General features: G+C 33.7%; 1 protein-coding gene across 1 annotated transcript; it reads left to right on the top strand.

Moving 5' to 3' along the window:
• Window positions 1-1,867: 1,867 nt before the first annotated feature.
• On the top strand, window positions 1,868-8,877 carry LOC136222972 (dihydrolipoyllysine-residue acetyltransferase component 2 of pyruvate dehydrogenase complex, mitochondrial-like). Its single transcript, XM_066010681.1, has 19 exons — window positions 1,868-2,092; window positions 2,488-2,581; window positions 3,025-3,101; window positions 3,272-3,363; window positions 3,455-3,495; window positions 3,979-4,034; window positions 4,108-4,182; window positions 4,281-4,373; window positions 4,946-5,194; window positions 5,283-5,355; window positions 5,494-5,591; window positions 5,884-5,969; window positions 6,053-6,128; window positions 6,341-6,408; window positions 6,975-7,041; window positions 7,128-7,223; window positions 7,309-7,411; window positions 7,508-7,603; window positions 8,135-8,877. The coding sequence occupies exons 1-19, from the start codon at window positions 2,054-2,056 to the stop codon at window positions 8,203-8,205; spliced, it is 1,650 nt and encodes a 549-aa protein (XP_065866753.1). The 5' UTR covers window positions 1,868-2,053; the 3' UTR covers window positions 8,206-8,877.
• The last annotated feature ends 5,935 nt before the right edge of the window (window positions 8,878-14,812 follow it).

Below are 14,812 nucleotides of genomic sequence, written 5' to 3' on the forward strand. Positions count from 1 at the left end.
TCTTAAACAATATTGATCCAAACACTTTCCAACTCTAAATAGAACGGTAACTACATACAGTAAAACCTTAATAAATTAATACTCAATAAATTAATAATCACTTTAAAATAATAATTTCTTCTGGTCCCCACTTAGGCCAGTTCAAAAAATGATCAATTTTAATAAATTAATAATATAATAATTTTTTGGAACAACCCTAATAAAATACATTTTTTCATTATCTCTATAAATTAATAATTTCTCAAATACATATGCCAAGTATATATATAAATATATACTTAGAATAATTTAGTAAAATATGACTCTATAGTATTTTGTTTTTTCTTGAAATTTAAATCTAGTTGAATTTTATCTCTAACTATTCTCAGTGCATTCAAAAATTCTGGTGTACCCTTATCAAATTGTAACAAAAAATTGTAAAAAGTAGTTGATGCTATAATTGCTTCATTTCTTGTGACTGGTTCCAAAGGTACCGAATCATCATCCGTTTCATCACTCTATAAATTAATAATTAATAATTTATTGATTAATTAGCATCTCTATAAATTAATAAAATTTCATGGTTCCAACATTATTAATTTATTGACAATGAATTAATATTCTATTAAATATATGGTTTTTTTATAGTTTGTCTAATTTTTTTCAGTTTGAAGCTCGCCAGATACTCTTTTAATACATCATTTTCCAATTAAAGCTTTCCAAGTATATTAGAATTCAAACTTAAATAATTTGAGGATTTTAACTGCTAAAATCTATCTTAATTAGTTATAATGAATCAGTTTTGCATTAAGGCAAAATCTACACGTAATTTTTTTTAAATTAAGTTAAAATTAACATGCTAATTATAAAAATTTAAAACTATTATTATAATTTTTCAAATTTTTATATGATACAAATAAAATTACAATTATCAATTATAAATAAAATTATAATCTCCCATATTCTAAATCTCAATACCTAATCTATAAGCATATTAAAAAAACCCAAACATAATATTATTAGAAGTTTGTTAAATAAAGTTTAAATCAAACTTTTAGATAGTTTTTTTTTTTTTGAAAAGAACTTTTAGATAGTTAAATTGACCTATTAATTGCAAAAATCATATAAGTAATATTTTTATATCGAACTAAATCACATTAAAAATGATTCATTTGTTACTAATTCAATAATTTTGTTTTTTTTTTGATAAAACTAATTTAATAATTGAGACAGATGGTTCTTTCAAATATTTTTTTTTTTGGGTTAAAGCACTTTTTGGCCTTTAACCTATCTAAAATTTGTGCATTTGGCCCCTGACCTATTATTTGGTCATATTTGGCCCCTAACCTATCAAATTAGATAAAATTCAACCCATATTGAATGGAAAATTAACTTTGTTGGAAAATTAACAGCAGTTACCAATACAAAAACGACACATGACACATAAATAAAATTAATTTTCAACTGGAGATGGCAACAGTAACTATTTTACACAGTAAAAGAATCCTAAAAACTTTTTCTAGTATTCCGATAGAGTGAAAATTAATTTTATTTATGTGTCATTTTTGTATTGGTTACTGCCGTTAATTTTCCAACAGAATTAATTTTTCATTCAATATGGATTGGATTTTATCTAATTTGATAGGTTAGGGACCAAATATGACCAAATAATAGGTTAGAGGCCAAATGCATAAATTTTAGATAGGTGAAGGACCAAAAAGTGCTTTAAGCCATTTTTTTTTTTTTTTTTGAGACAGATAGAAAATACCATACATTTATTTAATACTAATCTCGTTGAATCTACGCTTATTATATCGACGGTTCAGATTTATTTATACGGTCTAGCCACGAATGCTCGGTGCCAAAAAAGAAAAAAAGAAAGAAAAAAGGGCAAGTCAAGTGAGATCTGTATTCTCATCCTAACAAATAAAAAATAAAAATCCCTAAAACCCAAAATTTCTCTTAAAACCTGCAATTACATTCTGCATTTCCTTGTCTGTTCTTTCCTTAACCTTCCCATCGGTTGCCTTCAATTATATTTTTCGGCTGATTGATTTGTTTGAAGAAATCAGTCATGGCTTATGCGTCTCATGTAATCAATCACTCCAGAAAGGTAAGATCACTTCATTTCCCCCCGAATTTTCGTAGTTTATGCTTTCTTCGATTGTTGTCTCTAGTTTGATCGGCGTCAGATCCTCTTTTCCGTGCTTTAGCTGTTTGTGATTTAATTTTCACCTTACCATGTGCAAAATCAGATAGAGTGCTTTTATGAATTACTTCCTCCGAATGATTATTTTGTGACTATTGTTAGAGCGTTTGTTTTTGGATGTGTGCGTGCCTTGGCGTTGAAATTTTCAGTGAAAGACTTTTGATTTTAGGATTGGTGTGTTCTTTTGATGATACTGGATGCAACTTGTGTAGTGCAGATTATATATATTTGCTCCAATTAAATTTCAAGAGCTAAGCTGAAATCTAATTTTAATTCATTGTTTTGTCTGAGTTTTTCAGTTGCGGCATGTTCCCAATTTACTGAGGCGTGAGCATGCAGGCTTGGTTCGTTGGTTTTCAAATGATACTCGTTTCTCCGTTAGTAAAAGTGACAGTAAGTAGTTGGATTTCTAGCAATTTTCTCATTTCCAGCCATAATTGCTTGTGTTGTCTGCTCTAGCTGTAATGAGCTTCTTTCCCTGCATTTGCTGAAGACGATATATAATTTTTTTTTACAGTTCTAAGCTTCTCTTCAGAAAAAGCTTTGAACCAGTTGCTTTGCCACTATCTGCCAAATAGGTTATAGGTAGAAATAAACCTCTATAGTCGAATAAGTCGGCCTTTGTTAAAGGTGTAAATGCATTAATGAACGGAGCATCCTTGCAAGCTTAGCATGCATCAAACTTTAAACACTTACAGTCATTGTGGATTTGTGTGACTGAAGTGTAGTTCATGGTTATTACCTTAGATAAATGATACTGATCTGATACATTTGCATGGCTTCCACTTCATATATATATTATTTCTGTTGCTATAAAAGAATGTTGCTATCTTCAGATCTTGGTAAGGCTCAAAGTCATGGCTTCATGCCCGCGGAGCAACAGAGGTTTTCTGGAACTGCTGCTAATAGAACTGTGAGTTCTTCCACCTTCATTTTAGCTATTAGCGTGTCTATGGCAACCTCAGTGGTTTTTTCAATTATACAGCTCAATTATCTCACTTGCGCTTGGATTAACTGCAACTTACCTTACTTCATAAATTATCTGTGCTTACTGAAGTTTACATTTATGTCCACTGGCAATAGGTGTCATCAGTTGGTGCACTTAAGAAAAATGGATCAAGAATAATAATGCAATCAGGAAATCAAATAGCTGGACATTTACAGTATTTATCTTGGTATTATCAATATTCCTACCTTGTACACTCTCTCGTTTTCGCAGATTGTCGTGTTGATTGTTCTTAGTTTTTTTTTTCTTCCTAATGTCAGTTCGCAATTACATTCAAGGAGAGGGTTTTCATCTGATTCAGGTAGGCTTACACTTCTCTATTCATCTGTTGCTGTTGTTTGAGGTCTAAATTACGTCCATACAGTTTAAGCTTTAATTATACCCTTTTTGCTTTACTGACCTATCTTCTCAGTACTGATTTCATATGCTTACCACTCTTTCACTCTTTTGGAGGTACATGAACTTTAAAAATGAGCTACTGTTAAAAAATCCTGGCATGCTATATGTTATATTTCCTTGAAAAAATTATATTTCAGAATTTCTGCACTTTTTGTTATTTCTTGTCTGTCTAATGAGAATTTCGGCATCTTTTTGTTTCTTTTGCTCCTTGAGAAATGGTTTTGTTTCACCACAGAGTTGCATTTTTTTATGCTTTATTCAAGTGTTTGATAGTCATGTCACGTGGCTTTACTGTGTAGTGGTAGATTGAGGGTTTTGGAAAATTCAATAATCATAAAATTTTGCTCCACCTACTAGTGAGGATAATGTTCAAAATTTGTTCCAGGTCTTCCACCACATCAAGAGATTGGAATGCCTTCTCTTTCACCCACAATGACAGAGGCATGTACCTTCCTACATATTTCAAACTATCATTGCTTGCCAGATATGTAATTGATTATTTTCCAAATTTCAGGGTAATATAGCAAGGTGGCTGAAGAAAGAGGGTGACAAGGTCGCACCTGGTGAAGTTCTATGTGAAGTTGAAACTGTAAGGCCCCTGTGCTAGTTCTGATTGGGTCTCTCAACTTGATTTGTTGATGTTGCCCCGCATGGAAGTTGACAATTTCCCTTATTTGATATATTAAGGATAAAGCAACTGTGGAGATGGAATGCATGGAAGACGGTTTTCTTGCAAAGATAGTAAAAGGGGATGGATCAAATCAAATTAAAGTTGGTGAGGTATTGACTTCCTCCAATATTAGTAAATGCTTTCCTAATAAACTTTTTCCATTATATTGTTTCGGAAAAGTGGACACTAGAAAATGGAAAGAGATATGTGATAGGAACCTCACCAATTGCACACACAAACACAGTGAACAAGTTGGCAATATGGAATAATAGACTTGTATTGATGAACTAGAAAGTAATAGAATACATAGATCTATGCGAAAGCACACAGTCCAGGGAAAGATCCTCCGTCTCGTAGCAGAAATACTAACACCCAAAAATCTAAAAGCTACCTTTCTCCTACCATACAATATCTATATATACTACTCATCCTATTCTAATACTAAACCCCTGACATAATTTACTATAACTAGGATAGCTATGTGTCCCTTTTATTCCTTTATTGCCCTTAAATCTCATGTGGTATGTATTATTAATCACACTCTCTATTAATATGGTTGTTGGACTTGAATCTTAGTGGAAGACTGGGATGCTTTTGGGATTCTATTTCGTATTTCTTTTGAAATGAAAAGGACAGTTTGGTTGAGGATGATATGTTGTTATAACCTGGCTGTCTTACTCAGGTAATCGCTGTTACTGTGGAAGATGAGGGAGATATTGGCAAGTTTAAGGATTACAGTCCTGCAGCATCAGATGATGGAGCTGCAGCTGAGGGGCCATCTACTCCTGCTCCACCTGCCCCACCCAAGGAGGAGGTGGTTGAGGAAAAAGTTAGTTCACCAGAACCTAAGACTTCCAAGCCCAGTGCAGCTCCTTCAGGAGATCGGATTTTTGCTAGTCCTCTTGCTAAAAAATTGGCTGAGGATCATAATGTTAGTATGACTAAAACCTTTTCTGGTGACAGAATAAAGTCGTGATTTGGAGAGGCATTCTTATTGACTTAGTGTTGAACAAATATAGGTACCTATCTCAAGCATTAAAGGAACAGGTCCCGATGGGCACATTGTAAAGGCTGATGTTGAAGATTATTTGGGTACGATGGTTATACTTTGATTTCCTGTTATTGGCATGTGAATATTAATATGAATTTGACTTTGTTTTCTTGTTTATATATACCTGGTCTCATAGTAGAACTGTTTATTGAAGAGTTTGAATTTTCACTGTTATGCAGCATCACGTGGAAAGGAAGCTTCAGCCACACCTAAGGCAAAGGACACGACAGTTACTGGATTAGATTATGTTGACATTCCTCATTCTCAAATAAGAAAGGTATCAACATGTAGCATGGAATTAGTAGTGTAGACCTGGATGTTGGTAAAAAAATTGTTGATGCGTGTCTTGTGTCTGGTGGTCAATGATTCCTATTGTATGCTAAGGTGTTCCTACAAATACTGATATTTTCATTCAGCCAAACTGCAAGTTCCAATTCTTTTGACAATCTTGGACTTAGTCATATAGTTTCTAATGTATTCTCTTTATTTTGATATTGTTCAAAAGCAATTCTTAATATCTCTTGTACGCTGCTTTGTTCTAAAAGAAATTTCTGGTATGATATGAACAGGTCACAGCTTCACGTTTATTACTCTCAAAGCAAACTATTCCTCATTACTATTTAACGGTAGATACATGTGTTGACAAACTTATGGAGTAAGTATTTGTTTCCGTAGTCATCATCTCACTGTTCAAATTTTTATATGTTTAATGCTGAACTCATTTAAACCAATTTTCAGTCTGCGTGGCAAATTAAATTCATTACAAGAGGCCTCAGGTGGGAAGCGGATATCAATAAATGATCTAGTAATCAAGGTATGCAGACTATTTTGAACCTAGGAAATATTTACTTATTGATATATCTGAGAGATGCAACTTTCAGCTGTTGAGATCATTTGGAACAGAAAATGTTTCTGTAACTGGGAACCTGGGTTCTGGGAGGATTGCCCTGAATTGTGATATCTTTAATTTTTGGCTGGTTTGAGTTTGTAGTCCATGGAGTAATTTCAGTGTTGCTGTTGTTTCAGGCTGCTGCTTTAGCTCTTAGAAAAGTTCCCCAGTGCAATAGTTCTTGGACTGATAACTACATACGCCAGTAAGTCCATGGATGCTAGTTGCTAATTAAATTTGGAGAATTAATTTTACACAAGGTCAATTAGCTTATTTACAAGTCTTAAAACAGTCATTAAAATTTCAATATTTTATCAATAAAATCAATTTAGTTTTAGTTCCTAATTCAATGAAATCACTGTTACAATAATTAGCTAGAATTTTCAACAATTGGAATCAACTATAAGTTTTTTGTAATCATAATTTTGCCATATAACTTGCTTTGTTTTAATTTCTAATTCAGTGAAATCACCACTACAATAGTTTGGTATAATTTTCAATAATAGGGCTCAACTAAAAGGTATTTGTAATCATAATTTTTCCTTATGAGTGCTTAGTAAATGCATACGAAAATTTCGCAAATTCTTTTGTTAACATTTGGATTAGTGTCTTTAATGAAAGAAAATTAAATTTCTGCTATCATTTTATCTACACCAATTTAAGTTCAGTGCCATTATTAAAATTTAGTTTGACTTTAGTGGCCTTGAATGAAATTACAGTCAAATTTGTATAGCTTGTAACATGGCGTTCTTCCTTTTTGCTTTTCATCAGGTACAATAATGTAAATGTTAATGTAGCAGTACAGACAGATAACGGACTATATGTCCCAGTTGTTAGGGTAAGCCCCTTTCTACATTCAATTGTGTTCTGCTATAAGTTTCATGCTTTGGTCGTGTGAGTTGAATGTGGTTTAAAATTTTGTAGGATGCAGACAAAAAAGGTCTGTCTAAAATTGGTGATGAGGTCAAGCTTTTGGCTCAAAAAGCTAAAGAGAATAGCTTAAAACCAGAAGACTATGAGGTAAAAATATTCATACCTACCAGTTGCCTGCTAGATAATTGATTCAAATAACTTCCTAAAATGATTAGTGTTTTCATTTTTGCAGGGAGGCACATTTACTGTTTCTAATTTGGGAGGACCCTTTGGTATTAAGCAATTTTGTGCTATCATTAATCCTCCTCAAGCAGGCATTCTAGCAATTGGCTCCGGTAAGATGTGAACTTAAAGTAGCAGTTTAAATTGAAGCCAGTATCCTCAGCCAATTATTATAATCTTTGTTTAATCACTTATTTTTCCATGAACAGCTGAGAAGAGGGTTGTTCCTGGTTTGGGACCTGATGAATACAAATTTGCTTCGTTCATGTCCGCAACACTAAGTTGTGATCACCGTGTTATTGATGGTATGCAGCACTTGTAAACATCTTTAAATAGGCTATGATTCGTCCTTCCGTTTTTTTTTTTCCCGTTAGATGATGTTTAGCTTCTTTTAAGCATATTATACAATGGTAATATACAACCATGGTCCCTCAACTTAGGTTTTACTTTCTTTGACCCTTTATCTTCAAAATCGGACTAAAACTCCCTAAACTTTGCCCTTTACTAACATAAAAGTCCCTTATAAAAGTAAACAACCTCAAAAAAAGTCCAAGAATTAAAGTTGTTTAGAACCACATTTTCCGGATTGCGATTTTTCAAATCACCATTTAAAGGGCTTTCAATAAACAACCGCTTTCTTCCTCCTAACTATCAACCTCAAAACCATAAAGTTCAAGAATAAAAGTTGCTTAGAATATCATTTTCATCAGCTCTACAATGTAGAGTTACTTACCACTGAAGTAAGGCAAAAGTTGAGGGACCATAGGTGTAATTTACCCATTATACAATAGAAAAGTAACTGATAATCACTTAATATTTTGGGGTTTTAATTTCAGGTGCAATTGGTGCTGAATGGTTGAAAGCATTCAAGGGGTACATCGAGAATCCTGAATCAATGTTGCTGTAAATTGATCAGCAGCTATTTCATTTGTCTTAGCAGCACACTTGAATATGGCCATAAAGCAGCATTGAGATACGTACATGTGCTTTTTGGCATCGGCTCATCGTATAGCAACTTTCTTTTGAATTTTTTGGTTGGGTGGAAGGAATAAATATGGCGGGTGGTCTGGTTTCTTTTGAGGCATTATGCTGCAGACAAACGCAATTTTGCTTTTGCAATAATCCTTTAAATGAGGGTAGTACTTGCTCCTTTGTTGAATAGATTATAGTTCATTGATCCACTTGGTGGTAATAATTCTGGTGTTCAAAGCTTGATTCATCGAATGTATGATCGGTGTACATATGATTGCAATCCAATGTGTTTTCGTTTGACAATAGATTACGGAGGCAAATTCTAAAATTCTTCCTGTTTCTGTTTGCGTGAGATTGGGGAGAGAAGAATAATCAATTGATGCAATCAGGCAGCTTACACGTTCATGAAATTTTAGTTTCGAAAAAAGATTGTTTGGACTGCTTAGATCTTGTTTAGGCATTCTGGACTGTCTAGGTTTCGTCTAGAAGGTTGATGCATTGAACCGTATGATCAGTGTACATGACTGCAATCCAATGTATTTCATTTGACATTAAGTAGACAATGTTTTTAACCCTATTCATATATGGATTGAGTTTATGTTTTGGACTTTAAAGCAATCAAAAGTTGATTAAGTTATTCTATCGATCAAAGGCTCTCTGCATTGGAATATCTGTATCGTAAAAATAATTTAGTTCTAATATTTTCAAAGTAAGATAAAATTTAATCATGTTTTATAAAAAATTTGAAAAAGCCGATTTCACTATTATTTAATGGTTAGTCTTTTAACATTTATATTGATATTGTTGACAGCAGTATCGACAATCTTTTTTCGGATTTCATAACATGAAATGATATACTGTTAAAGCCAGTCCTTCACATAAATTGTTTTGAATGGGTAAATCAACCCCATTTGTCCTTGTGGATCTGACATTAATCCTCTTATACCAACTAATTGGTGTACTTGAGATGCATTTCCTCCGGCTCCTGAAAAAGCCATTATATGGACTGGTGTAGATATTGGAATTCATACCCTATGATGATATTCAACAAAGACGGGATCAATATAACCTCCCTCTATTCCGCTAACCAAACGAGCCCTCAGAGTTATGGCATATGCAAGGTATAAATAAGGCATCAATAGTATTAACCTAACATAGCAGCAGTTTTTTTTTTTATTTCATTCCAAGCAACAGAAAGAAGCAGTTCGTCTCGTCCTCAATAAAAATGGAAAACATAGCAGCAGACAAGAAATTATCAATGTTTACCTTTGGAAGAAACTGAAAGGGCAAAGGCTGCTACCTCATCAACGTTTGAAAGAATTTTATGTTTACAGATATGTTAAACAGATTCATTGTGTGTTTGCCCAGTTGAAGAAAAAAAGATACAAAACAGATTCAAAGGACTGCTAGTTCCGGAACTTGGACACCCCAAAATGTTAAACGTAAGAAATGGAAAAAGTACCATATATAATGAAATGTCAATATCTAATCCTATATCAAACATATCCTTAATTAATAGTTAGGCTTAAAGCATTATTTGCCCACTGACCTATCCAAAATTGTGTTATTTGGCCTCTGACCTATTATTTGCTCACATTTGGCCCCTGATCTATCCCAAATTGGTGAACTTTCATCCAATTTAGATTCAATCTTAACCGAATCATGATCTTATGGATAAGTAACGATATTTTGACGCTTAAACTTAATAGATTTTAGTTTAGGATTTGTTTTTTCTTTTTTTTCTTTTTTTTTAATCTAATTAATTATTTCCACATAATGTGTAAAAAAACTTTAAGAAATATCATGTTTCAAGTTTAAGTGTCAAAATATCGTTACTTATCAATGAGATCATGATTCAGTTAAGTTTGAATCCAAATTGGGGGAAAGTTCACCAATTTGGGATAGGTCAGGGGCCAAATGTGATTAAATAATAGGTCAAGGGCCAAATGACACAATTTTGGATAGGTAAAGAGCCAAATAATGCTTTAAGCCTAATAGTTAAAATATCAAACATACCCATAATTAATAGGTCAATTGAGACAAAATACCAAGTATCAATATTCATTTGACACATGTCATTTTCTAATGTTGAGACCTTTACTTTTTTTACTAATATGTCCCAAATGTCGAGCTAATGGTCAAAATATTTGACGAATTAGCCAAAAATTTTAAGTATTAAAACTGATTGTATTTAAGTTAGTTTGTAACATATTTTTTTTATTTTAGAGTTGGGTTGAAAATTAAAATTTCGAGTTGAATAAACTGATCATATGATTTATGCCGATTTCAGAGAACGTTTTAACCTTTAATTCCCTAAATGGGAAAGTTAAAGTGTCAAACAATATCCAAACATAACTTGGAACTGAATTCATTTTACTAGCCAACTTTAAGATCTAAAGTGATCCTTAAATCAAATTAAATACAATAAATATATATTAGGCTGTTGTAGTAAAACGGAACGTTTTAACATAGTAAGGTATAATACCACTACTGTAAACAACACTGAAATATTTAGGAATTGCAAAGGTGTACTTAATTTAATCTAATATCAGTATATTGGCAGTCAAAGAAAAGGAGTTCCGACTAATCCCAACTAGGTTGGCACCAGCGAAACCCCCTTGGTTCATGGACCAAATTTATTACAAAAGAATGAAGGAAATACAAGATAAAGAAGAGAAACAATGAAAGAATATAAGCTAAAAGCTTAAACAATACGGAAATATTCATATATATATATATATTCTAATTAATTGATGAATGAGTTTGCTTCTAGTATTTGCTGACGACAGCTCGAATGAAAACATTCTTGGTGTTCAAATGGTCTTTCAACCTGTTACAAAGTGAAAGACAAAATATATATAAGTGACATTTTTCTCCTTCAGTAATTAGTACTATTTTAAGTGGAAGAAAATTCCGTACCTTTCAGCTGAAATCTCCTCTGTACACTTCATAACTTCTTTTGTTGTGAAGAATTTTGAGCTTGGAAAGTGTGCGATGGAGTTTTTCATTTTTGGATTCTGAAACCACCAAGCCCTTTTTGGATTTTTGAATGTTAGGAGGAATAAGAATTGGGTTTTTCGTGTAGAGTTGCCTTTTCCATTTGGTGAGAACACGAGCTGCATATTCTTGTGCCGAGGATTGGACTCGAGAGAGTCTATGGTTTTTCCAACATCAGTGGTTTTTCCAACATCATAGGGAGAGAGCAGAGCTTGGAGATTGATTGCAGACATCTGTCCTCCAATGCATCTGTATTGGCAGTCTTCAATGCTACTTGTACCAATTCGAGAACAGCCTTCTCCATTTCTATTGATCTGAAATTGAATAAATTATGTGTTACAATTGATACAAACGGAATAAACATCTCTTGTTCAGCAGCATATTATGGAAAGTAATGAAGAAATTATCAAATTGTATTGAAAACTCTTAAAAGATACAATGGGAGATACAATTTTATTTATACACATAAAAGCTATTTTAATAGCCATGAATACTTAGCGCCAAAACTGCAGCAAGTTGCAGTAGGAAGATGAGGTTTGTTACATCAGAAATAATCAGCTGTGGTGTAGTTTCACATTAGTAGTGCTGGAGCAGCAGAGATGAATCTCAACACGCCCCCTCAACTGGAAACAGATGGAAGTTGGAAAAGCTTCATCTTGGCTATGGATGGTTGCATATGGGAACTGCTGAGAGGTTTGGTAAAAATGTCTGCTATTTGTGAATGAGTAGGTACATGTGTAAGGGAAATAAAGCCCTGATCAACACTTTCTTGAGCAAAATGCACATCAATCTCAATGTGCTTGGTTGTATCATGTGAAACAGGGTTTTTGGCTATAACTATTGCTGCTTGGCTATCACAGGACACTTGAATGGGAAGTTGGAGTAGTATTTGGAAGTCTGTTAAAAGGTAAGTGATCCATTTTAACTCACAGCAAGTAGTGGCAAGGCTTCTATATTCTGTCTCTGCCGAAGATCTACTAACCACTGATTGCTTCTTAGATTTCCAAGAAATCAATGCTGAGCCAAAGAAGACACAAAAACCAGTAAGTGACCTTCTCGTTTCTTGACAACTACCCCAGTCCGAATCACAAAATTCTAGGAGTTTGGGATCATTTTCAAATGGATAAAGTAACCCATAGTAAAGAGTACTCTTGAGATACTTAAGTACATGAATGGCTGCATCTAGGTGATGAGAACATGGCTCCTGCATATGTTGGCTGAGCTGTTGAGTGGAGTAGGCTATGTCTGGCCTTGAAAATCCCAAATATAAAAGTCTTCCCGCTATCCTCCTGTATGGTCCCGGGTCTTGGATCAAATCACCAGGTTTAATTAAATCAACTCTAGAAGGTAGAGGACTAGAAACAGAATGAGCATTCTCCAAATTCGTATACTTGAGCATGTCCATGATGTATTTTACTTGAGATAGTAGGATCCCTTGAGAAGACCTAGCAATTTCAATGCCTAGGAAGTACTTGACAATACCTAGGTCTTTGATAGTAAACAGGCCATGAAGATATTGTTTAATTTCTGCAATTTTCCTATCATCTGCACTACTGATCAATATATCATCAACATAGATGATTAATGCTATTAAAGTTGTTCCTTCTTGCTTTAAGAAGAGACAGTGTTCATATGTAGATCTCCTGAATCCAAAAGCAATAAATTTGGATGTCAATTCCATGTGCTATTGTCTTTCTGCCTGTTTAAGGCCATATAATTATTTCAGCAACTTACAAACTTCACCAGGCTTTGCTGCATTGTATCCTTAGGGTGGTAAAAGGTATAAATCTTCATCTACAGTGCCATAGATATAGGCATTGTTGACATCGATTTGATGAACAAGCCATCCCATTTGGACACTAATGGCTAAGAACAACCTTACTGTCATGATTCTTGCAACAGGATTGAAGGATTCATGAAAATCCACCCTATGAACTTGGTTGAAACCCTTGGCCACTTGTCTTGCTTTAAAACGGTCAACAAAACCATCTGGGTTATATTTAACTTTGAAAATCCATTTGGAGGCAATGGCCTTCTTGCCTGGAGGAAGGCTTGTCAAGGTCCAAGTGTTATTTGTCTCCAATGCTTGTAGCTCTAATTGCATAGTAGCAACCCATCTAGGATCACTAGCTGCTTCTCTATAGCTAACATGTTCCTTGTTCTTGAGAATATTAACAATAAAGGCTTTGTGATCTCTAGTGAACTCTATAATTTGAAAAGTAGAATCTGATGCAATGTTGGAGAAGCATGTGAAAGAACTTTCAATAAAACCTTTTGATGTATAGTTAGCATAATCCTGTAACTAGTCTGGTGCCTTGCTAACTCTCTGAGATCTCCTGAATGGGATTACTTCATTTGTATATGAAGGAGAAGGTGATACTACAATAGAGGTTGAAGCTCGCACAGATCTGTAAGATAAATCCTGCACATTGTGATCTATGTCAACAAAAGTAAAATGGTCAGTGGGTATTATAAAAGTATGAGGTTGAGTATTTTGCACTGCATCTTTGTATGGCATGGTGTTCTTAAGGAACACGATATCCCTGGAGGTCATGATCTGTTGTTTGTGCATATTAAATACCTTGTACCCTTTTTTGCCTGGTGTGAAACCCAGAAAAATACATTTTTTTAGCTCTGGCCATCATTTTGTTGGCAACTGTTGAGCGATTTCTGCAAGTGCACGGTATACGCTTGTAGTAATAAAAGATATGATCCCACAGGGAACGTTTTTTAACAAAACTTATTTATAATTGGTTAAATTTACTTTAAGGTTTATAATATGGAAAATCGTTTAATCGGTTTTGGTTTTTGAAATTGCTAGAATGAGAATTAGATTAGAATGTGAAGACGTTAGAAAGTATCTGATTAAAAATGAATTTGCAAAACAGGAACGTTTTAGTACTTTAGAAAAGCAAACAAGTATTTTTGTTTGCATTAAGCAAATAAAACAACTTTAAACTTTGTACGAATTATAAAGATGAAATAAATGACGGAACCTCTAATTAATAGGCTTTGAACGCGACAAAACCCTTATCCGGGATAATTGCCCTTAACCAAATTAAAACTCTACCGAGATAATAATTTGCCTAAGTGTTCAACAAAGTTTCCTTGTAAAGATTTTGGATTAAATACGTTTTAATGAAAACACCAGCAGTCACTTTAGTGGATTGGTTACCATAAGTGCTGCATAAAGATCTATCGAATAGAACAGACTTTATTAGATGAAATATAAATTGATACAATTTTACAGAGAACATGGAGCATTGAATTCCTCGACGGCGTGCAAGTGAACGGGTTGTCAATCCTTTCCTTGGGTTTCGTTAGAGTTTTTCAGGCTCAGGGGTGAATCCTCTACTCAATCTTCTCGCCGAATCTTCGTAATAGAGACTGGGTCGGTCCACTACCAAAATGTAAACTAAACTGGAACAATGTCTAAACGCTACTGAATTTGTTATTATTTTGTAAACAATGTGTGTACATCCTATTGCTTTTTACAGAATCGAAATCTAACTTCTGAATCACTTGATTCGGAATTTCTGCATAAA

The sequence above is a fragment of the Euphorbia lathyris genome, chromosome 3, assembly GCF_963576675.1.
Source record: "Euphorbia lathyris chromosome 3, ddEupLath1.1, whole genome shotgun sequence".
Lineage (NCBI taxonomy): Eukaryota > Viridiplantae > Streptophyta > Magnoliopsida > Malpighiales > Euphorbiaceae > Euphorbia > Euphorbia lathyris.

Bases quoted from the DNA above. Each gene is read 5' to 3' on its own strand.
- LOC136222972 (XM_066010681.1), top strand. From the start codon at position 2,054: ATGGCTTATGCGTCTCATGTAATCAATCACTCCAGAAAG. The intron at 3,364-3,454 runs GTATTATCAATA...TCCTAATGTCAG, and splicing joins CATTTACAGTATTTATCTTG to TTCGCAATTACATTCAAGGA. The intron at 5,356-5,493 runs GTACGATGGTTA...ACTGTTATGCAG, and splicing joins TGATGTTGAAGATTATTTGG to CATCACGTGGAAAGGAAGCT.